General features: G+C 30.7%; 1 protein-coding gene across 2 annotated transcripts in view; it reads left to right on the top strand.

Annotated features, from left to right (window-relative positions):
• Positions 1–13,329: 13,329 nt before the first annotated feature.
• LOC145319984 (uncharacterized) overlaps positions 13,330–25,760 on the top strand; it is a 35,307-nt gene continuing 22,876 nt past the window's right edge. Inside the window, exons 1-6 of one of the 2 annotated variants that reach the window (XM_080162396.1) lie at positions 13,330–13,465; positions 16,092–16,141; positions 21,289–21,368; positions 21,833–21,890; positions 22,198–22,292; positions 25,602–25,683. In XM_080162396.1, coding sequence (XP_080018522.1) covers positions 21,310–21,368; positions 21,833–21,890; positions 22,198–22,292; positions 25,602–25,683 — 294 coding nt within the window. In that variant the 5' untranslated portion in view covers positions 13,330–13,465; positions 16,092–16,141; positions 21,289–21,309. The remainder of the gene's footprint in view (positions 13,466–16,091; positions 16,142–21,288; positions 21,369–21,832; positions 21,891–22,197; positions 22,293–25,601; positions 25,684–25,760) is intronic. The other variant, XM_080162397.1, reaches the window with a different exon arrangement.

Genomic DNA, 25,760 nt, shown 5'->3' with positions numbered 1-25,760 from the left:
TAAAATTTTCTTTTATTTTATAGATATTTAAAAATGTATCAATCTTTTTGATTTCTTTGTATACAAAATAGCTAGTGTATTAAACTAATTATTATTATATGTATATTTATATCTAAGCATAGTTTATGTTTGGGTTTAGTAATTTAATGCAAATTATAACCTATCTATCTATCTCTTAACTGTCTATAGTTAGTTAGCCTAAAACAGTAATTTTTAGAAATAATAAAACAACTGATACCGTCCCTCCATCTAATCTGAACTAGAATTGTTACATGCTAGTGTATAGTGTCTTTAGAACCAACCTTTTAAATTTTGAACGCACACCTGTATCGTAATTTCTAAAGCCACAATAGTTAGCTAAAAACAGGGATTTAAAGGGATAAGACAATGGCCGATAAATTTATATACATCTCCAATGATGATACACAAAATTACGCCTTTATAGATTGCAATTAGGGCTTGAAATGTTTGAACTCTCAACTTTAAGAACTAACCAATCAAATTCAATATAAGTCTCCAATGTTATTAAGCTAAATGATAAGAAAACGTTATTATAAAACCTTGGTACTAGTGTAATAAACATCCCATTCCTTCCTGACTAGAACATGTTACTACAATACAGACAATATTCGATAGTAGCAACATTACAGTATATAACCATTAATTAATTTAATAACCTTTGCCATGAATTCATAACTGTCTACTTAAGTTGCTAAATTGTGTTTTCCTGCGATTGATAAAGTAACAATATGAACCATTTTTATGTATTTAATCAGATACGAATTAGACTAAACTTAACACCAATCTTCAACTAACTAAAATTATTTGCTTAAACTTTAGGTTTAATGTATACTGTTTTGTAAGAAGTCCTGTTATCTTAGTTAAATAAAATGACACCCAAACTAACCACCCCTCCTTACTATATACTGTGTTGGATGACGGGTAATACATATATGAAAATACGCAATGACGCAAAAGATTACAAATGATACGCAAATTCTGATCACAACTCTCATTTTTATCTAAAAATGCAACATATAATAATAGCTATTAAAACAATTTTCAAGCATAACTTTTATCTTATCTACAAGACATAGCTTTTATTTTAAGAAAGACTAGGGGCAACGAACGCCCCCAAGAAGCCTCTAAGTGTTCTTAAGGTGGGAGGGGGATAAGTCAAACGCCCTTCTACTTTTTAATTTGAGTTTTAATAAGAAATATTCAGAAAAAAAATTTGGGGGGGAATTTAAAATTGGGAGGGTGGAGATACGCTCTCCCAAAATAGTTAAAAACCTTACCTGTACCTAAAAAAAGCTTAATTGCAAAGGAAAACCAAACAGATGTCATTTTTTAACAATTTTATAAAAAAAAACATTGGCGCACTTGTATAAACACCAGAATTATAGGTTTGATGGGGGAAGGAAAAAAAGAGAGGGGGGAGAACAAGTTTTAAGAATTCTGAAAATAGTTATGATCACCATCTTCCACTATCCTGTGTTGTGTTACATATACCTTCCCATTTAGGTAGGAATTTTAAACATCTTTGCTATTTCCTTTCTAAGCCTTATTTCTTCTCTCTATATCACTCTCTTTCTAACTATCTTCCTATTTCTCTCTCTCTCATTCTCTCTTTCTTATTACCTCTTTCTCTCTATGTCTTTCTCACTCTCTCTTTTTATCTTTCTTTTCAAAAGAACGTATTTTCTACAATTATGGTCGGTCCGTCCTTTTTTAACGCACATCGCTCTTCGTTAATATAGACACGTTTATAATTGTCCTATTGATTTTAAACTTTTTGTAACTGTTAAACATTGTTTACAAAGCGAAACATCTCTTAAAGCATTACCAAAAAATTATGAAGAAGATTGATTATGATAATTACATCGATATTATATATTACAACAGTAAAATTTACATTCTGTGTTTGGTTATCTGCCTAAATGTAAATCTTAGCTCTAATTGATGTTGTCATCCTTGTTCTATCTAATTATCCCATACCTTATTTAATCTATGAGAGCCGTTTTAATTTACCCCTTAGTGCTTTTAATTTTAACAAATTTAATTAATGTGTACATATGTAATATTCATTTCTGTATTTAAGCAGATTATAGAAATGAAGTCTTAGCTTGGAAATAAATTATAGGTGTTAGAATGATTATTTTGATTTTGAAACAAAATTTGAAGAGAGCCATTATTGCCTGGGGATGGAGTGGCGTGGAGCGCCATACATTTTTACAATGTTGCAGAAATATATGCATCAGTGGGGGGGGGGGGGGGTAATGAGGGAGGTTGTCGCACCCCTTATCCAATTGAACCTTACTCGTTCTCAACTGAAAATAGTGGGACAATTTGTTTAGCAGTTTTCGAAATCATAGCAGACATATATCCTATTACTTTAGTACATAGTATGAGAACTTTGCATTTTGTTTGGTAAACATTTAGGGTGTAATATTAAAATTCCACTAGTTGCTTGGGATGTGTCAGGTTCAGAAATATTTTACACTACGTCAGACATTAAAATTGGTACCATTTTTATTCTTTATTCATTGATTTTTTCAGCGGACTACTGATTTATACACTGTAGGTGACAATTTCTATGGCTGGGTATGTCAGATAATTCTAAAACACAATTTTATTTTTTCTGAGACAACCTGTTAAAGTTTTGAAACTTACTCGGATTACTTCCAAGTTACACCCATGGATTTCAAGATAATAACACACTTTTCACTGAAAAAAAATATGCTCTTTTTATGAAAAAGAAAATTTAATCTTTAAAAATAGTTCATTGAATAACATTTCTAGAATTAGCATTAAGACTAAGACTACAAAGGAAGAAATAAAGCTTACCCAACAATCCCGATTTAATTTTTTTATATCATAAAGGCACCAACTAGTAGAAAAAGAGTTAATTGAGGGGGGGGGGGTCGTTTGACTTTTAATTATACAGATTGTAACGTTTTACAAAAAGTTCTCTCATTCGTTGGCTAATACTCTTTGGAATTTTTGATAAATAAATCTATATTGGGTTGTTATAAGAAATATTTCTTAGAGTACATAGTAAAGAACTAATACTAAGTTATTACAAACAAAAATATAATAACAACAAATAAAAAATATTTCTAAGAGTACCTAGTATAAGAAACTAATAATAGGTTATTACAAACAAAATATAATGACATCAAAATTGAAAATATTTCTAAGAGTACCTAGTATAAGAAACTAATACTAGGTTACTACAAACAAGACGGAATAATAAATGTAACTGAAAATCACTCATGCGAAACTACGCTTTAAGCAGCTCATAGCTACTCTTTAATTTTTCTTTGGTGAAAGGTAAACAATTTAAAAAAAACATTAAATCATTAAGAGCGTTATAATAAGTTAACTTCAGCGAAATAAGCAAAGGTTTTTAAATCAGATATATTACACGACTCGTCGGTCAATCTTTTTAAGGGAAGTTCAGTATATTGTCCCATTAGGTTATAGGCTTTCCAAGTTGGGGGGGTTAGAGGTGGGCCATACCTGCTTACTTATATGGCCCAGTAGAACCGCCAACTCCTCTACAACCTTCATAAAAAGGTAGAACCCGTGAAAGATCTTAGAAGACGATAAATATTTATTTTACAATTTAATTATAAATTCACCTTACTAGTTTTGAATACTGTTATCCTTGTTAGTAAGTAGTAAATTGTAAGTATATCATTTTTCATGTAACACAACATGCGATAAAAAAGCAAAAACGAGCAGTTTTTTGACAGGCAGCATTATTTCATATTTATTTTATTTAAACAAGATTGATTGCCTCCAATTGTAGCGCTACGTCGCAGAGAAATAAGCAAAAAATAAATTAAAAAAGAACTAGTTATGAAAGAAACATTTATAGCAAATTAAAGCCGTAGGCACCCCTAAATTTTTTTTTCATTCCTCCCCCCCCCCCCTATTTAAAATTTACCCCTACCCTGGGGGTGCCGTAGGAACCCCCCAACCATTTAGGAGGGGGTATTTACCTCCCTCAAACAAAAAAAAATTTTAGCGCGCATTTTTGATACTAAATATTCAATAAAATTTAACCACCCCAAAAAAAAGTTAGTTTTTTTTGGGGGGGTAAACAAAATTTACCCCTGCGAACAGATTTCAGGGGGGGTAATTCCCCCCCCCCCCAAGCAAATTTTACCCCTGGGGTAAAAATTCCCCCCCCCCATTAAAACATTTTACCCCCCCAAAAATAAGCTTGGACGTCCCTATGTACATTCCCTGACCTAAGGACATTATAAAATGGAAAATACGGCTGCTATTTCAGACGCATAAAGATAAAATTGAATAGTGAAAATGCTTAGCATTCAAAAGAACTTCTAATTTAGCAATACTGTAAAATGTTAACAGTATATATAATAAACTAGTGGCTTCGCCTAACGGAAAGTCAACCCTCCAGAATAATTTTATAGTTATTTTTTCAAAAAAGTTATTCTTTGCCGAATTACTCTTTGGTAAAATTAAACCCAGGTTGTGTGCCGTATGCACAAAAATTTCAATTCGTAAAAATTAAACCCAGGTTGTTCACCGTATATCTCGTACGGGGTGAGCATAAGCGAGTACCCTGTATGCGGCGCAAGCTCCGATAGTCCCACTGATTGGACCACATATACACAAAAATTGAAAACTCTCCTCTGTAAATTTCATTTAATACCTATAATTGCAACAACTTTTTAAAGATGTAAATTTTTTCAAATAAAAATGTTATTAGTCGTCGTCTTTATGTTAAATTCTTCAATAATTTTCAAGTAGGGAGGAAAATTTGTTCTGTAAAATAACCTGTAAAGTTTTATTATGACGTTATCTTATTCGAGGGCTCAAAAACTTTCGGTACTTTTGTTGAATTTTGATTGGTTGGTTGCAGTCTAGAAGAGTCCTAATTTTCAAACAATAATATTAATAAAAGGGTAATTTTGTTAATCATTAATGCGAATAGATATTAATTTATCGTCCATTTTCTTATCCATTAGGATCCCTGATAATTTTAGAAATATGTAAAACGAAATGGTTTTTCCAAAAATTGTAATTTATAAACCAAAATTACTAGTTTTGATTTAGAATTACAAGTTGTAGATAAGTTTCTGATTAATGAAATTCAAATCATATATTGCCAGGGATCAGGGGGGTTTTATTGCAGTTAATTATTTTACAGTGTCGCTTTGAAAACGATAAATAGCCCTTGCCTTCGGCATTTGGGGGCTAAAAAACTGGTTTATCTTATAATTGAGTACATTTTTATATTTTCAGGGAAAGCTGTTTATAATACGATGCAATAAATAACTATTTTATAAAAAAAAATCCCGGTAGAGGATTGTCGAGACCCCGTAAACTATAATATAATGGAAGGATGCCCCCTACAAAATCCCTAGGTACGCCACTAAAATCAGTGATCATTTATTAATGTTATCCTAAATACAAAGAAAATATTTAAAATCTTTAATATACTTATCACTGTATTCCTAAGTTTCAGATATTCTAAGCTATTACATGGATAAATGAATATTTATATCATTTCAAAAATAGAGGGGAAAGTTTTCAACAACTTTGAATAAAGTCTTAATAAACGGCCTTAAAAAATAAAAATAATTAAGATCTTGCAATCCAATGCAATGCTCAGGAATTACGCGGTAAAATGAAACTAGTGTAAAATCTTAAAAATCTAAATATTTTCCAATTACCTATCTCTCTTTCTATGCTACTTTTCTAATCTATATTTGGATCAATTTTACATTGCAACAGTTATTTCAATAATGACTCATCTAAGAGGAGAGGTTGCGTGATTTATATTTAAGTAATTTATTTTGACCACAAAATGATGACGTCATCATATATATATATTTTCTTTCTTTATCTTTCTACCAATTACTTCGCACCAAGCCTCTAGGGGAGGGCGGGTTAGAATAAGAAAATGGTATAAAACCACACAAAACTTCCAAATGGACATGCTGACTTTCTGACAATGATTATAGGGTTGTTTCGCTTTTTAAATTGTAAACAACTTAAAACCGATAGGGACAATTCTGCAATAATTAAAATAATGGACCTTAAATTAGAAAAATTTATATGTTATACTTTGTAAACCAATCCTGATCAGTTATATTTCTTTTAAAAAGCTAATAAATCTGGATTTCTATTAGCTACTATATATAAAGTATATGTTATTAAATTGTATAAAGCTTTTCAGCTTCGCTTTTAATATAGTAAAATCAACACAAATAATGCATTAATTGCATAAAAACAAATAAATGCAGAAAAAAAACTAAAATAAAATTAGAATTGTCAACACTACTTGGTTTAACACCTTTGAGTGTGCACACAATGCAAATACTATTAATATTCCTTAGCAGAGAAAACAAACTAAATGGTCCTCTATAGAACAGAAAATTTTATTTTTTTTATAAAAAAAAATGCAAAACATAAAAATTTTACCTGCAATATGGACGTAACGGCAAATTGGTCATACTTATAGAGTAGTTCTTGTCATGCAAAATAGATTTTTTTAAAGAGTAAGTAATAAAGTATTTTCTTGATTATTATTTATATGAAATTATGTTATTTTTTTGTAGCAGATGTCTTACTGTTTTTTTATAGTTTTTGAATAAAACAATTGACTCTATAATCTAGGCATCAGTATATGTCCTAGCTTAAAAAGTCTGCTGATCAGTGGACAGCCGCGACAATTGTGCTACTTGAATTTACGAAAATCACACCACAAATGAGTTTTATAACGATGAACAATTTTTCATGTATATAATTTAAAAATACAATTCTCCGCTTGTATTAATCCATATTATAGAAAAGCTTTGGTTTGAATATTGGCTGTTCTGTTGGAATCCCAATTTGTGCAATCTGTATTTTTAACCACAAAATTTAGGGAAAAAATTAAAAAAGTAAGCTTTGTGTTAAAAGATTTATAATTGCTTATTTGCATTCGCTAAAATATTTTTTAGTTACGAAGTTACTCTACAACTCATCGTAAAATTTATATGACTTACAAAAAAGGCAAGGTTGAGACAATAAAATGGAGATGCTGATTTAATTAATTTATAACCAGAGAGAGAAAAGGGAACTATTACACTAGTCCTAAAAGTTATATACTAAAGTTTTCTTATTGGTTGACTTAACAGCTTTGGTGGCTTTTATCGAATGGCTTTTTATTGGTTGGTTCATAAAGTTAAGTTTGGACACCATTTCAATCACTAATTTAAATCTACAGAAGGTGAAATTTTTTGTATTATCCTTGCAGATCAATTTATCGGATTTTTTCTAACTAATACTGCTACTGAGTCAGGCGCAGAACAATAATACTAAAAGGAAAGTAGATGTTCAGATAAGTAAAAAGAGCCAAATCTTTATCCATCTATAGTAAATGTTTAAAGTCATCACTACGATTCAGATTCCAAGACAAGATAAAATGTTCATAGACATGACTTTTTCAATGCAATATAAATATTTTAATATGGAGATGTTATGATTGTAAATTTTTGAGTTGCTCAACTTGCTATCATGCATATTTAAAATTGCATGCTATGTTGCTACTTTATAATACATACCAGGGATCTAAAGGGATAAGACAATGGCCGATAAATTTAAATACAACTACATTGATGAAACATAAAATTACCTTTTCTGTAGATTATAATTTGAGGTAGAAAGGTTAGTACACTAAACTTAATAAACCAACCAATAAAAATTAAAAAAAGACCCCAAAGTTGTTAAGCCAACGATTAAGAAAACGTTATTATAAAACTTTGGGGACTAGTGTAATAAGCAGCCGAAAACCAAATGTCCCCTTCCTTCCTGAATAGATACACATGTCACGCTAACATATTTAACTACTGCATGTCTTTTTTTAACCCAACAAGGATAAAACAATGTCTATGTAAGCAAAGCTCAACAGATCAGACAGTGTGACAAACAAACATAAACAGATTTAGAATGACAAGGGTTTTTTTTTTAAATCATTTTGAAGTTTTTCTTTCGTATATCTTTAATAATGACATAATTACTGGATGCTAACTAAAGATTTTTGATATAATTAAACTTAAAGACTTGATAATTGATATGCTTTACTTTTAACATTATATCTAATCATCCTAGGAATCGAATTCCAAAAATAGAATAATAATTTCATTAATATGGTTAAAAAAAGTTTGATTTCATCTATCTATCTTGAATAGCAGCTGCTAAATTTACGTTCTTATTCTGTTTTCAACAGACTCACTGGATTAAAGAGTAGCTTCGCTACTAAAAGGATTAAGGTTTGGTGAATACTTTAATTGAAATATTACCCGAGATATTAAGCAAATCATAAATCATCATTATAGAGTCAAAATATATGTTTTCTGCAATATTTATGAATTGAACAGTACTCAAATTTTAGAAAAAAAAAGATTTTTTACATTTGCGGATTCTAAGCCCCTATCTTCTAGTGGTGATTGCTCTTAGACGGTTGGTGGTACCCTACCCCATTATAGTTATAAACCTTCCCAGGACCTTTTAAAAATCATATCGGTTTAGAGATTAGCAAGATACTTCAGTACAGACAGACAGACTCACAAAAAGCAAATGCAATTTGGATTTAAGTGTTTAAGGAAAATGCTAGAAGAAAATATTTTACCTACAGACCTATGGACCATGTGGACTATATACTTGATTTTTATTGTTAAAAGAAATGTTTACAAGAAAAAATAGCCATCTATCTGGATTAACTGCCAAGAAAATTCCATTTGTCCCAAAACTATTTATAATATACGGACAAACAGACATTTAAAACAACAGCGAAGCTACGCTGCTAGTAAAGTAGATGTGATACTACTTATATGATCATTAATATGATACATAAATATTTCCAGATGTGTTATTAATTAATGACCAACGATGGCATCAAGAGCTTGTATTTTATTCTAAACTTCTCAATAGTTGTGTTACTCTATAGCTAGGGTCAGTGATAAGCTTAAACTTATCATGCAAATTGGCGTTAAACGGTATTTTCCAATATCAAAATAATGAAATATTGTTTGCTCCTTACTACTATTTTACTTATCCTTGTACACGAGGTTAGGAATCAGAGCGTACAAACAGGTAAGTCCGTAATTGGTCATTGCATAATATTTTGTTATGATAACGTAATGATTAAAATTTTAAAGGTTAATTACTAAATATGGATATTTAATATTTATAATTATTTTGATAAATACAAATACGTAAAGCCTTTAAAGATCATAAAATTTTCGAGATAATCGATACCAGGAACATTTTACCGTGAACTGCACCCGACCCCTGTATTATTTAGTTGAGCTGTGTTTTTTTTCTGAATCGTGTTATTCTTGTTTATTAAGAATTCTATTAGAAAGTCATATTATACATAAGTTAAGTTGAAATATATTTAAAGGATATTTTTTTTTGTAACTAATCCAAAATTTAACCATTAGTCAGGGGTAAATACAACATTAAGGCTTTCTTATTTAATTGTTAGTGGTAGATCTAGATCTTTATTTAAAGAAATATCCCTCCTCCCCCCCCCCCCCCCAAAAAAAAAAAAAAATAATTGTAAAACGATAGAAGTTGGTTGAGTATTCCCAGTAGCGCATCAAATTTACAATACATTAGACGATTTTTTGCATTCAAAACAAATAGATTGAAAAATAAGTTGATTTTAACCATTTTATGTCTTATTACTTACCATATTATACCTCTCACGAGATTGTTTAGTCCTTTGACACTGTACATAATTATTATTTGATCTGTCCTTAATATTTTATTCATTTTCAATTTTTTTGTTTGTATATGAATATTTAATACCTGTATTATAACACTGTTATTATTTTTACTTGTTATGTGTGTCATAAAATAAAAATAAATAAATATTTTCTGATTTTGTCCCACTTTCCTTAGTATTCTGCTTACCCAAAGATAACCAGAGGGAATATTCTTATTCCTTTAACAAATTAGGGTGTTCGAAAAATTCAATAGATTATTTCAAAATGCTTAGAATTAGAATCTCCACAAGCGACTTTCCACTTACTCGTTGACTCATTAAATGTTGCCTAATTTTGTCTAGTCTCGTCTTTTTAACCATTCTTTAAATCAGAAAATTTTAAACAATTAGAAAACCTAAAATATTTTAAATTCTGTTTTATTTCTATGTATTCTAGGTATGAATGACTACTATTAACACAATTAGCAATTAATAACCAGCATTAAAGTTAAGAATAGCATATAAGGTGGGGTTTAGGAATACAATGTAACAAGGATGATAACATCCATATGAGCGAAGGTCTTAAACGGTATGGACAAACGAACATTAATAATCAGAATATAAAAGTCTAGTTGTAAGAAAATTTTTTGAAAAAACTGTTTGTAAAAAATACAGGATTATGTTTAAGGCCATTTTATTAACTTGTTTTTTGAGATACTTCCCTTATAACAGTAACACTGTACTTTGTTGTCCTAAATGGTAACAATTATAGAATTGCCATACCTAACTGTATGCAAATAATAACTAATCAATATGCAAAGTTTGAAATAGATAGGAAAATTCTAACATTTTTAAATTACAAAAAAGCTAACCGTTACGGCTGGACGGACCTGCACTAATTATAGAAAAGCCTCGCTTTTAAAAATGGCCTTTCAAAATCAATTGAAAACAATAAAAAAGATAGACTATCAAACTTACACTACATTTTACAGGGTAGCTTTGCCGTTAGATGTAAAAATTTTATTAATATACTTTGGATGTCAGTTTATATTTTTAATACATCCTAAGTGGCAAGTTACACCGAAAAGGGATTATTTAAAGTTGACCTGCATTTTGTAGCGCAAACATCTATCTATAAATCCTATAGAATATTTATCTTTCTATCTATTTTGTATCTAAATATCTATCTACCCATGTATCTATCAAGGGTGGAAAGGCATTATATATTTGTCACTTAATGCTGTTTTAACATGGAATACTTTACATAAGGTAGTAAGATTTTTGGTTTGTTTGCTTAGCAAACCACTGAAGCTATTTCCATTTTTGCAATATTTCAGCTCTTTTACACCCAATTCGAATAGGTGCTAGGGACCCTAACGACATGATGACGACTGAACCCAAAAATGAAGTTCTAGGTCCACTATTTCAGCTTTATGTAAAATTCAATTTTTTACTTCCCTCCTTATGGGAGTTAAAATTTTATTGCATCATAACTATGGCTTCATGGTGCTCTCAGAAAAAGGTCTTGAGAAGTAGCATCAGAAACCAAAGTCCATTAAAAAAAATCTTGCTCCTGGCGTGAGAAATGACTGAAAACCAGAATTTTCGTTTTTTGGGGGGAATTTGCCAATTTTTTGAGGTTTTTGAGATTTTCTCAGGCTAAGAGCGAGATATTTTTAAACGGACTTTAGTTCCTGATTATACTTTTTAAAAGGTACCAGTGGTCTTGTGATAAAATTGTTTACAATAGTGCGCTAAACTTTTTTATTCTTTTTGGAACACCCTAATGATGAAATATCTTTGAGTTTGGGAATTTTAATTTTTATCAAATTTGTAAACTTTTAGATAAGAATGGACAATAAAATGTATTATCCTTAAAACCTTTAATATAGTCTAACTGTGCATCCATACACTGTTGAATTTTCTATGTTATTTTGAATGATTAGTATTCATTTTTACCATACTATACCTAATTATTTTTTGTGTATTGTCATCAAATTCCTTAGTCTATCTGCCTAAGTATCTACATTCCGTTCAATTTTCCTATGTTTTATCCTTTTCAGGATTTGTTAACCTATCTACCCATCTATGCCTAATATTGTTCTATGTGTTATCCCATGTTTAGTCTACCTGGCTGACACCTATAGCTACTTATATCCCCATTCTATAAGTAAGTCTAGATACCTACCTTTCTATCTATCTATCTAGCTATAAACAGGGTGTATCTTTCAAAATTTCCTTTTTCTAAAACATAAAGAAATGCATTAATTAAAGAGCACAAAAAACTGCCTAATAAAAATTTAAACAAAAAATTTAAAATAAGTTAGGTAATAATGTAATTTTTGAAGACTTTTCAAAATAGCATATTTTTTTCCCACAAAAATCTAATGGTGTGTATTAATATGTGCTTATATCAAATTCTTTTTTAAAAAAATTAATGGCAATATTTGTGAGACACATGTATACTTGGAATGGCTGCTTATAATATCCCTCTGATGACCCTAGCTGTATCTTTCTATCCCTCGCCTGACATATAGCTAGCCTATATATATATGTCCCTTTGACCTCCTCCCTTACTTCTAGTGCTTTCTTTTATTTCTAATTTTCAAAGAAAATTCCCTATTTCAACCCTTACACATTGGTAAAGAATATGTGCATTTTTTTGTAAAATCTATATGAGATTTCAAAAAGTTTTTTTTTTTTGTAAATATACTAGCAGCTTCGCCCCCAGCAACTAAAGGCTCTATACTCAAAGGAGGGAGCAGAAAAAATAGCCTAAAACAATCACCAGACCTATTGAATCTTCCACATGAGAAAAACTGGATCGTTTCAGTAATAACATAGGGATTAAAGCACCAAAATCATATCAAAAAAGTGTTTTTTTTTTGTTCGTAAATATATTGTCTACCTCTATACCAATTGAGTGAAGTATTAGATACAGACGTACGGACCTACCATAACGGTTTAAAAGCTTCGGTTATAATCTTTGTTTTTAGGGTAAGCACCAATAGCAAGGAATGTCCAAAGCCAGTCCACTGTGAATTTTTGGCATGATGACTCAGAATTTCTTATTTCTAGGGGTGGCAAATTTTGCATCCCCCAGCACTTATTATACAGAAATATACCCTTGTATGTTGATACAATATCTACAATATTCCAAAATAGCAATATTTTAAAACTGGCCCAAACCTTAAAAAACAAAAGTTTTAATTTTCTATTTTTATTCAAGTATTTGTATGTGTTATTTTCAAAATACTTATGGAAGTTTGTAATTAGCGCTGTTTGATCAAAGAGGAAAATCAATCCCTGATGTGCTGAGGGCTCTTAAAAATAACAGAATTTTAATGTAAAAAGGAAGAACTAAAAAAGTAAATTCATAGAAGTTGTGCGTTTTAGTGGGAGATAAGACAATAAATTAATTTTGGTTGTTTTATGTTGTTTTGAATGACAACCAGACTTTCTACCCCTAATAAGCTGCCAGGCAGGTACATCCAGGTACAACCTGCCAGGCTATCTATCTATCAATCCACCAGGCTGGCTATCTATCTATAACTGCCATAACTTGATGCATGTACATATTTGTACATTGTATATTTAGTCTACAAGTGACCAGTAAGGGGGCAAGCAAGCTAGGAACTTTTAATTGTGATTTTAGTTAAATACTTTGTTGATATCAAAAGACAGTTTATTCCAGAGAATACGCGAGTTCGAATCTTATTTTTCTAGATTTAGGTAATTTATAGATTTATAGTTAAACATTATCCTAAAAAAGGTTTATTATGTCCGAAGCCTAAGATTTCAATAAGTTGCTGAACTAATTGAGTTCTCCTTTTTATGAAAGCTTACCATAGGTCCCGGGATAGTTTAAGGCTATTTGTCTTTCCTTCCTTACCTATTCGAATACATAGCCCCTAGATACTAGGGGCGCAGTCGCTAGTTGTTTCAAAAAGCAGCGAGGTAGTATCTTTCAATATTAATTTAAAAACGATTATGTACATCATTTATTGGTCGGTTCGTTCATCCAGTAGGAGTGGAGGGAATGGAGAAAAGTAGTTTAGGTTAGGTAAATGAAGGTTAAAGTTGCACACCATATGGATTGAGCCCATGCAAGGGGGAGGGAATGAGGGGACAATAAACAGGTTTTGAGTGAGAGCCTCGTTATTTGTTTGTATATTTTTTTATTTTTTATCTAAAAAGTAGACGTAATATTTTGTATTATTAATGCATAATAAGACTAGACATGATGTTATTTTATAAATCTGTTTATCCATCAATTATTCATATATAACAAGGATTATTAGGTTCAATAGCAGTGAAGATTTTGAAAGATTCAGTTAAACAAAAGAGATTAAGAGCGATTACTATAATACATAAGTATGATACGTGAGAGAATGACAGACACAGTAACGTATTGAAAAGAATAAATTTGATAAAACGCCTTTTCTACATAGCGTTCCGGACGTACTAACAGGCAGACAAAACGACCTTTATAGAAGCTTCGGTAAAATCAAATTAGGCATTTATCCAGGAATCTTAAAAGATAAGACATTGAAGGATACATTGATGCACATCTCCAATTACGATGAACAAGATTACCCCTTATGTAGATTAAATCTGTCGTTAGAAAGGTTTCCAAGTCAACGAATGAGTGATCGTGTTAGAGTCTAAAGTTCCCATTTTCCCTGAATTTACTAGAAAAATACAGACAAATTGACGTACATGAATTATTGCTTAACCAATAATACATTAACAGTAAACACATTTGTAATAACAACAAGGATGATAACACCCTAAAGTAGCGAAGCCCATAAAATCATTGAAGGAGAAACGGGCACAGTGGACTATAGATAAGTGATCTTGGAGAGTTTCAGTGTATATTTGAGTAAAAAAGCCATCTAATGTTACTCAAAGCTTTACCGACCGACCGACGGGCAAAAACTCATGAAAGAATAGACGTTTATTTGTAAGAGCCATGAGAATCACGTCTCCCCAAAAACTTCCAGATAGACATTCGGAATTATACCGTAGCTTCGGTGCTAAAAATGATAGATAAGCTGAGAAAGATAGAGAAATAAATAAAAATTATAATTATAGAAACATCTGAAAAGATATTAATAAGTTACTCATCACATTGTATTAAAGACAGCAATCCGCGGATAGTAAAATAAAATTATGTGATTAATTCGAGTTTTGTTAAACCTGAGGGGCAGAAGGCCCGACAAAGAAAATTAAAATTGATTTTATAATTTTTATTTATTACTCGTGAAAAAATTGCCTATAATACGATACGATACATGAATTTTTAGTATAGCACAGAACAGGTTCTTAGTTTTACGCAGCTTATATTATTCTGTTTCGAAGTCATGCTGGGATAGCGTACATATTTGTTGAGCTTAACAGAAGAGTAATCGGCAAAAAAAACATTCAATTTTATGATAGTTGCTTAAATGAATTAATATAAATAAATATAATCTTCAATTTTTACTTCTAGATTAGAATTTTTAATTTGTGTGATTTTTTTAACATTTATGGACCTATCTCATGTACCTTTACAGTGTACAAAAACAAGTTATTTACAGAATTATTTCGTCCTTTCATTGGAGCAAAGCTACTCTGTAAATTTAACCTAAAAGTCATATACAATAGATTAACCCGTTTTGGCTGGGATTCTCTTTCCATTTCAAGTGATCATCTAGAGAAGCCAGAACATCATCTACTTGTAATAGGATGCGATCCTATTACGCACACTTGGATATTAGGTTAAGCCTGACCTTTGTCTGCAAGTCCTAAATGTCCATTGTAATAAGTTGGGCCTGTTTATGGGCCAAATCATTCCCCTATTCTCACTATTATTGTCACGTGTCATACATAGCAGCAAAAGGTACCATTTTTAATGTCTCTAGAGTAACTGGAACCTAACAGCTTCCAGACATTATGCAAAGAACCTTCTTTTTAAAAAGACGTATTTAAAACCTTTAATAAATATAGTCTTGTTATTAAATTATGGTTTTGACAGTTTCTCAGTTACAATATCTTGTAACAAAAACTTGGTCTAAAAAGTGTCTACTTGCGTGTTTTTCAGTTTATTTTTGGATGAAAAGCATATTTATTTGTTTTTATTATAGTATACATTCTCTCAATATATAAAAATGATAACAGGTAGGGAGGAGACATTTGGCTGTTTATTACACTAGTCCCCAAAGTTTTATGACAACCTTTATATTATTCTTTCTGATTGGGTGTTTAAAAATATACAGAAAGGGTAATTTAACATATTATTATTATTGATGTACATCAATTTGTCGGCCATCGTCTTATCCCTTAGTTCCCTGAATGATATATATTTTAATTATTTTAGAGAAAGAAGTCGAGATTCCTACCTTACTACGACACTTTTGGCCTTTAAAGGTAAATTAAGAATAGCTATGCTACATAGATGAGATATTTCTTAGATATTTACAGAATCTAATTAGACAATGGCTGATAAGTTGTTGTACATCCCCAACGATGATGCACAAAATTGCCCCTTCTGTAGATAACAGATAACACTCAACTTGATTTGCCAACCAATCAAAATTCAGTAAAATTCCCCAGCGAAAAAAAAATATTATTAAACTTTGGGGACAATTGCAATAAATAGCCCAATGTCTCCTTCCCTGGATATTTGGATAGCTATTTAGGTTAGTCGATGAGAAGGTTGCAAGAATTTTGAAAGAGATAGTCAAAAAGATAATAAAGGATATTTTATTTAATATACGCATATCAAAATGAATAATTAAATTCTACTCCCTTCGAGTAACTAGATACTAGAGGTTCAATGATCGATAAAGGATACAAAAATACATTTATCTACATTATAAGATTTCTAACCTTTCCAAGGAAAAATATGTTGTTGTGAAATAATTAGGATTAGTCTGTTAAACTTTTAAGTTGTGTCGAAAATGCGCATTTTTATTTTTTAAATTGTACAATTTGTTTATTTCACCTACCCTTACAAACAACCAAATTAATTAGAAAAAAATTGTTGGGGGGTCAACACACAGTAGAATTTACGACCTCTACAACTGCCCCCCGGCCCCCCCCCAAAAAAAATAAAAAAAAAATATTATTTTAGATTTATTTCGCTTGTTGGTTATACCTTATTCCAGGATTTCACAGCCAGGTTTTTTGTCTTGTCAATTTAAGGTGTAAAAAATATTTTTCCTTTTATTGCTACCTATGAAATATATATGTAAATAATTTTATAATGCTATATTTTTTTATTTCAATTATTACTAATTCTAGAGAGTTCTAGAATGAACAGATTCAAATTAATTTGAATTGATCTAAAGAGATTTTAGAGGGTTTTGAATTTTTCAGGCCTTTGATTAGAATGACAATTCTAGAAAACCTTTATGCTTTATTTTTAAATATACCTCAATAAATGAATAAAATAATTGATTTTCTAGGATAGCCTCGAAACCGATTAATATCCTTTAATATTCATTAACATACTGAAAAATCATGTATTCCTTAAGATGCATTTTCATTTGAATAATCATATTTAGATTATCAGAATACTAATTTCACATTACCTAATAATGTTTGATAAGCCTGCTTCTGTAAATTTTGGAACCATAAGCCTCAGAAAATTTAATTTACACATTCCTTTGAACATATTGAAATTTATAAAGTGCGATGAGTCTTTTTAAGTTTTGTATTACCTTGTTACTTAAAATTTATGTTTTCAAGTTACTCCTTTTATGAATTTTCTTATTCGTGGCTTAACAACTTTGGGGACTTCAGTGAATTTTGATTGAATGCTTCATAAATTGAGTGTTTAAACGTTTCAGCCACTAATTTCAAATACAGTTTGGGTAATTTTTTTTCTCATCATTGGGAATGTGCGTACAATGTACATGAATTTATCGGCCATTGTCTTATCCCTTTAGAACCCTGAGTTATATGTCTCAATAGAAATAGAAGAATAGAAGCATATTCTGAACCCTTTTTTCGTCAAATCTAAGAAGGAACATTTCTAGCAGACAAAAGTATTGTTTACTTTCGACTCGAGCTGATGTGGATTCTTAAGAAATTATAGACTCGCTACTCGATAGTGAGGCAAAATTATTTTTGTGAAAAATCATCCAAAAGCTCATTAAAAATCTACAAAAATTAAACAAAATTATATGTTAATAACCCTTTAAGATTTTATTTAATTTTTGTAAATTTTTTTATTCGATTTTGGAGGATTTTTCACAAAAATAATTTAGTCTCACCAGCGAGTAGCCAGCCCAACTTTTTTTTTAAGAATCCACCTCGTTACTAAGCTTTCAAATTTAAACGAAATTTTTGGGCAATTAATTCTGATTCCGCAAAGCTTTCTACTAAGAAAATGTACTGTTTACAGCTGACTTTTATGTATGTATGAAATGAAAAAAAACATGCCTTCGTAGTAAAATGTGTACACATTTTCAACCAATGAGATCCAATGTAAATTCCGATGCGATTCTCCTATTGGCTCAATCAGACATTCCCTCTCTTTCTTAGTACCTTTATTTATGTCTCCTTGTCCCTCTAAACAGACAAGTTCCTTGACATTTTACAGGTGGCTGAAAGCCATAGTGACAAACCACAAACTGTCCCAGTTTTGAGCAAGACGATTCCTGTGACGTCATATAAAAAGGGAAGGGGGAAGAAAATCTCTTCCCTTTTCTCCTATCTCTTATGAGGAGATTTTCTTCCCCCCTTCCCTTTTTCTTTCCTGAAACGTATATGACCTAACTGGAATCGTCTTGCTCTAACTGGGACAGTTTGGGGTTTGTCAGCCATAGTTATTAACAAGAACTAGTGACATCATTTTATTTACATCATTTATTCTACTTTGGATTTTCATTATCTTGTTTTACTAGATAGATGTACTTTAGAATATCTAAAAGTTTGTATTTTATATGCATATTCATTTTGAAATTGTCCTGTAAATTTAAATTCTGTATGCTATGATCAATGTTATAATATTCAATATTGCTAATGACATTACCTCTAGCCAAAAATTATGTATTTGATTTTAACTTTGCTAGATTTGTTTATTACAACATAAATTAAATGTTTACTCAAAACCTGAAAAACTTTCAGGAATAAAAGTGAAATTTATGCAGGTCTTAACAGAAACTATACAACAGAAGATCAACAACTTTTATTCTTTATTTTCATTAATTTTAAATTTTGTCGAAAGTTGTGTAAACTTTTTTCTCGTATTCATTTGAATCCGGTGGATAGGAACCGGTTCTCATGAATACGAAAAAACTATGTCTAGCATCGTATTATATCCAGCTTTCTACGAATATTAAAATGTACAATCATAAGATTAAAACCAGTTTGTACATTCTATATCCGCGGAAAGCCGTTTATAATACGATGCGAGAAATAACTATTATAATTCATAATATTTTGTGCTTAAGTTATTAAGATGCTAAATTTTTGTAGCAATTAATAGGAGGGAATTTCTGTTGAACTTAGACATGAGTGTTATTATCAAAGCTTATGTTGACTTTGACAGGAATTAAGGGGACTATAGACTGTTTATTACACTAGTCCCCAAAGTTTTGTAATAAGAATTTTTTATTTGTTGGTATAACAATTTTTGGGGACTTTTATTGAATAATGATTGTTTGGTCTAAACGTTTTAACCACTTATTGTACAGAAGGGGTAATTTTGGGTATAGTCCTTTCCACGACATCCCTCCATAAGGAGCGATTCTTCATATTTTTCACAATAGCTTTTCTCCTATTTCTAGCTCCTGCGGGGGGCTCTAACCCTGCGGGGCCAATTACCTAACCCTGTGGGGCAATCACCTAACACAATATAACCTAACCTAACCTAAAATAACCTATAAAAAGCCATTTTAAAAATACGAAGAATCGCTCCTTATGGAGGGATGTCGTGGAAAGGACTATACCCGTAATTTTGTGTATCATTGTGTATCATCATCAATTTTTACGCAACTGTCTTATCCCTTTAGAATCCTGGGTCTTTGAATTATATACATTATACTTTTCTATGGATTTTAAAAAAATTCCTCATTGAAAAAGGTTGCTCTATCCCTATTAAGCTATACTCTAAAGAAAACACACATCTTACTGTATTTAAATACACTAGAGTGTTGGTAGAGTAAGCTAAGGAGGCAAGTTTAGGTTTGAATAGGATTTACACATTCCAAAATATAAGGGTATAAAAAGACATTTCTGATAATTGGCTGTCATACTGATTAATAGCTGTTTTTATGTGTACATGTTTAACTAACTAGTTGCTTTGCCCATAATCTCTAGGGGAGGGCGGGGTAAGTAAGCAAAATAGCCTGAAACCATACGAAGACATTGATTAATCTTTCCTGAAGTAACACATTTTGATTAGTCTATAATTCATAACTCTGTTATACAAAATATCCTTGCCTTTTACCTTTTAAAGTTTACAATGTTTTTCTTTGTTGAGAAAATTCAAAGAAAATTTTGTGTAAGTTTTTCCTTTCAATAAAATACAAGAAGTTAAGAATTACTTCTTGATAAAACAATGATAACTAAGAAAAAAATTTAATTATAAAAAGAACCTAATACCGGTAAGTTAAAGAATGAATGGGGTATTCCTATCCAGTTTTTTGTTTAGGAATGAATATTTATCATCATTTATTCACGAGGGTATAAAATATTCATTAATAAACAAAAAACTGGATAGGAATATCATTCTCATCTAAACAAAAACTCATTTTTATGCTAAAATGTGGTTTAATTTTGGTTTTTAAATTTAATTTATTTCCCTGGTATTATTTTCTTTCTTTTAGTAATTAATAAAAATTCTAAAATCTTCCAAAAAAAAATTTAAAATCTTCTAAATGATACCAGGGATATAAATGATCATACCGGGGAAATAAATGAATATTTACATCCACTATTTAAGGGGTCGTTTATATGGAAATAGGCGTTCTCCTCTTACAATTTTTTTTCAATTTTGAAAATTTGAGTAACCTTCCTCCCTCTCCCGACTCAAATTTTCAACATTGAAAAAAAAATTTCTAAGAGGATATTACCAATGAATGTCCCGCTACACTTGCTGCTTTAAGGTCAGAAAATGTTAATATCTAAACTATATGCTACATAAGAATTTTAATTACTTTTTTTAAAAAAGGTTAAGGATAAAATTAGGTTAATGAATGAAATAACCTATTAAGTTTTATTTTTACTTTTAATTACATAAACAAATTTAATACAAATTTTCTAATAAATCATCCTTGTGTAGATAAAAGATTATGTATTTTGGAATGTTTAATATTAGTAATTGTAATGGATATATTATTACTTGGAACTTACACCAGATTTTTATGTTTTCTAATAATGTGTAAAATGACTAAAAAAAGATTACCCCCTTCCATCCCCTCTACCCCATCCCCTTTCTTCTTAATGTATATATGAACTGACCAATTAACGAGATCTAAATTGACGACAATCTTTCCCCTCTCATGATATCCACGTATATTCTACATCCATTGTAAAGGTTCTCCATAACTACTATTTTTATTTAGGTACTAGAAAAGTTGTACAGAATGGAGCAAATCATTGAGATGGAGACTATGCTGGAGAACGTTGAGGAGAAAATGAACAGGTGGATAGAAAGATAGATATAGATAATAATAGATAAAAAGATAGATACTTAGATATATATAGATTTCAAACAAATTCAATATTTGTTGTCTATCATTACATTTTTCCCTTTCTACAAAAATTTAGTATATAACCATTAGTCTACATAACTACTTCGTTCCCGAGCCCAAAGTTAAATTGGTCATTTCTTTTTTGCGGATTGAAATTAAGCAGATTTTTTTTAAGGGAAGGAATGTTACCCCCACTTAAACCCCCTGAACTGGGGGAAGGGACCAGAACTCAGTCTGGTATCTACCCTTGAACCTTTCCAGTACAGTAGAACTCTTCTGGTGTAGCTTCTAGGATCAGTGATGAACGGTGCAGGATGGACGGCGGGCACGTATCTGGTCTCCCATTCTATTATTCTAAAACAAACCTTGTATTCTAATGTTTAAATTAAGTAAATACTATTATTGTTATTTGTAGATTGGAAGAGAAGCCATCTACCCGAATACAAGCCTGCCAACTTCTGGCCAAAACTAAGGTAAAAATTGTTTTATTCAATAGCACCCGTATCAGTTTTAGGGTATGTTAATTTAACTACCCCCCTTCAAAGAAACCTAAAAAATGGTTCAAAGCCACTAGTATATAAAATTATGTAAAGAGTTGTCATTTTACACAAAAAATGGGTTTCCCAAAAAAACCTGTGAAAATTCATAATGTTAGGAGGAAGTATTCTCTAAAAGGCCTAATTAATTAAAAAGGGCATGTAATCTTCATTTTATTGTTATACAAAGAGTCAAAAAGATTGTCAAGTAAAACACATAAAGTAGCTCCAGTTTTTAATTTAGGACCTGCAAAAGGAGGTGAAGGAATTCCCCCTGCCTGACCTGGACGCAGAATATACCGACGAGGAGGGTGATAGGCTTGATTTAGCCCTTGACAGGTAAACTAAACAACCCTTTAATTGGACGACCTTTTTCTGGGATTCCTTTAACTATGTTGTGCTAGTTTTGGGCCTAGGCATTCCAACTATACTACTCTTATTATTTATGTCGCACATATGACATAACAGCAGAAGGGATCATTTCAAATTCTTTAATTATGACGCGGTGCTGTGCCATGAATCAAACTATATCCCCTCCCAGACAACAAGCGGATGCACTACGTGTTACGCCACAGTAAGCTAACATTTAATTGACATAATATTGGCCCTAGTGGTCAATTCATTCGTAAGTAAATCTTTAGAATTATCTATCTAAGTAAAAGCTAAAACGTATCGCAACAGCCGATATATAACTCTTTGAAGCGAACCGTTTCAAAACAAAATTTATTACCCCACCAAAAACAGGTTGAACGTACGTTATTGCTCTATGCCACTTTATGTCATTTATTCACAGTGGGATCTTTTGAAAAAAATCGGGACATCCAAAAAATTTAAAATCAACTTTTATCTATCCTAGGAATTAATAATGGCTGTAAGTAGACAGCTAGAAAAGAATTTTTTTAAAAATATTCATTTTTGGCGGATTTATGCCATTTTTAAAAAAAGGTAGTGAAAAATTTATTTTCAGTTTTGATGATTTTCCAGATTTTTTTACACAATTTTTTCAAAGCAACAAAAAATACATTTATGTTCATCTTATGAAAATAATTTTTGATTGAGGTACTTTTCAGATACCTGTACCAATGTCTAATTAAAGAAAAATTTTAAAAAAATATTTTTTTGGTGGTGTAAATTGACATTTTGTGAGAAAATTTCACCAAAAATATTAAGATTTTTAAAGTTATGAAGTTTTATAGATTTTTTAAAAATAGGGTAGCTTCGCTCCTCCAAAACCGCCAGACGTACTTACCAAATGCACATTAGAAGTTAACAGGAGCAAAATTTATGTTATTTTTGAGTTAAAGCAAAAGAAATTACATCATTTCGTCAAATACAAGCTTTTTTATTGATGTTGACTTTTGTCTACCCTTAATGTCCCGTTTTTTGGCAAAAGATCCCACTGTGTTATTTTCAGACAGAATTAAGCTTAGATGAATAAAGATAGGAACTTTGAGGATTGTTCTATAAAGATCTGTTCCCTGTAGTTTGTGAGTGACGAGTATTCTTTAATGAAATTTATATTTTTAAACAGAGCTGGATATTTAAATGTGTAACCGTTACCGTTGCCAGAGGTACAGCCACTAACCTAATAGCGATCTTTTAATCAAATTGGCTACGCGTGGCCACTTCTATATGCGATCTTTAATTCACAACCACTTTTTTAATTTTTAGTAAAAATATGAGAAAAATAATAATAATAATAATACGTAAAAACTTCAAACATTTTAAAATGCATAATTTATTGGCAGCACTGGCAGTGGCTACGGCTACGACAACGGCCACTACTATAGCCACGGCTACGGCTACGGCAACGGTTACACATTTAAAGATCCAACTCTGACGTTTTCTGTTCCCCTTTCTATTCGTCCCCAATTGGACACCCAAACCATAATATCCAAAATTGCAAAACACTTCATACCCATATTATTCTGTATTTTCTTCCTTCATTTAGGCTTGTTCCTGTTGGTTTTCATATAATCAAGAAAGTCATTTAAAATAATTGTATTAAACTCTTAGATCAAATTTCCGTAAAAAACTAATTTAGAAATATTAAGAAAAATATTACATCACTTAGATAACAAAACGATTGAAAAAAATCAGGTAACTTGCAGTTGACTAAAACCTCCATTCACCCTTTTACCCCATCACTTCCCCACCTACTGGATAAACGAACTTACCAATAAATGAGTTCCATGTTAGCAACCTAAAATCACGAAAAAATTTCTCCTGTCATAATATCCACCTATATTTCTTATCCATTTTTAGTCGACATACACTGTTAAAAATGTATGTAAACTATTTTTAGTCGACATACACTGTTAAAAATGTATGTAAACTATTTTTAGTCGACATACACTGTTAAAAATGTATATAAACTATTTTTAGTCGACATACACTGTTAAAAATGTATGTAAACTATTTTTAGTCGACATACACTGTTAAAAATGTATGTAAACTATTTTTAGTCGACATACACTGTTAAAAATGTAAATTAAAATTTCAAGTTTAATTGGTTATATAATAAAGTAGCTGTGCTACTAAAAGATTTAATACACTCATTAAAATAAATTAAACAAACTTTTCTGAATTATTGCAAAATGAAATTTCTTTAGTATGCAATTTTACATAAGTTGCGCGGATATTCTTTGATTCAGACTGTATGCCTTTTGGGCCTTTCGTTTGTAAACGTGGTTATCACTTATATTACCTCTCACGAGATTGTTTAGTCCTTTGACACTGTACATAATTATTATTTGATCTGTCCTTAATATTTTATTCATATTCAATGTTTTTGTTTGTATATGAATATTTAATACCTGTATTATAATACTGTTATTATTTTTAATTGTTATGTGTGTCATAAAAAAAATAAATAACTACTGCTATTTAAGCAGGAATCTTCAAGGTTAAGACAATGAACAATAAATTGATGCACAAACCATTTGAACAGAGATACTTTAATCTGTAAATTGCACTGGTACTCGAAGTTGTATAACCTAATTATCAAATTCGTTAGCTCATGGACTTTTTAAATTTTGATTGGTTGTTTAGACTAGTATCGTCCATAGCCTTTCTTTTTAAGATCCATACCTCTTTTATAGATAAAAATCATTGGTGGAACAGTTTTGACACTGTTCATGTTCAACCAAATTTAGATTTACTAAAAGTTTTAAGAGAACAAGCTTTGGGAATTAGTATAATTTACAGTCTAATGCCACTCCCTTCCTGTTTTTATTATCTTCATTACTTTATCAACTTTTCATCCTTGTTTCTAATACAATTTCATAATCTAATTAAAGAATAAAGTTTAGGTATATTTTCTAAAATGTACAAAATTAAAATTATATAATTAAATTTAAATTACAAGAATAAAAAGTGGCGATTTAAAGCATTAACTATCCTGATATAAAAAAATATTAGGATGTGTGTCTGTCCATTATTTGTCTGTGTCAGTGTGTATGTACTAAAAGGTCTCTTTAACTATTGAATCAATGTGGTTCTCCTTTACAGTGTAGCTTCTCATGGGTCCTGTGAAGTTACTATTCAGGAGGGGAGGGGGGGTTTCTGTGCTCGTCTAGGAACTTTGAGTGGAACGCTAATATTATCTCTGATCTACCTTTTAAATAAATCTAACTTTGCATGTTCCAGGTATAATATTTTGAGACAGAAGCTGGCTGATCTGGAGGCCAAGGCGGAAACTCTCTGTGTCTGCTGGAATAAATTGGATCAGGTACTTTTAGACAGACTTATAGATAGATATATAGACAAAGAGACATATTGATAGATTGAGATATATGTAGATACATA

This window comes from Acartia tonsa, chromosome 5 (assembly GCF_053477335.1).
Source record: "Acartia tonsa isolate MP-2025a chromosome 5, ASM5347733v1, whole genome shotgun sequence".
NCBI classification, from domain to species: Eukaryota; Metazoa; Arthropoda; class Copepoda; order Calanoida; family Acartiidae; genus Acartia; species Acartia tonsa.
This window is presented reverse-complemented; position numbering and strand designations above follow the sequence as displayed.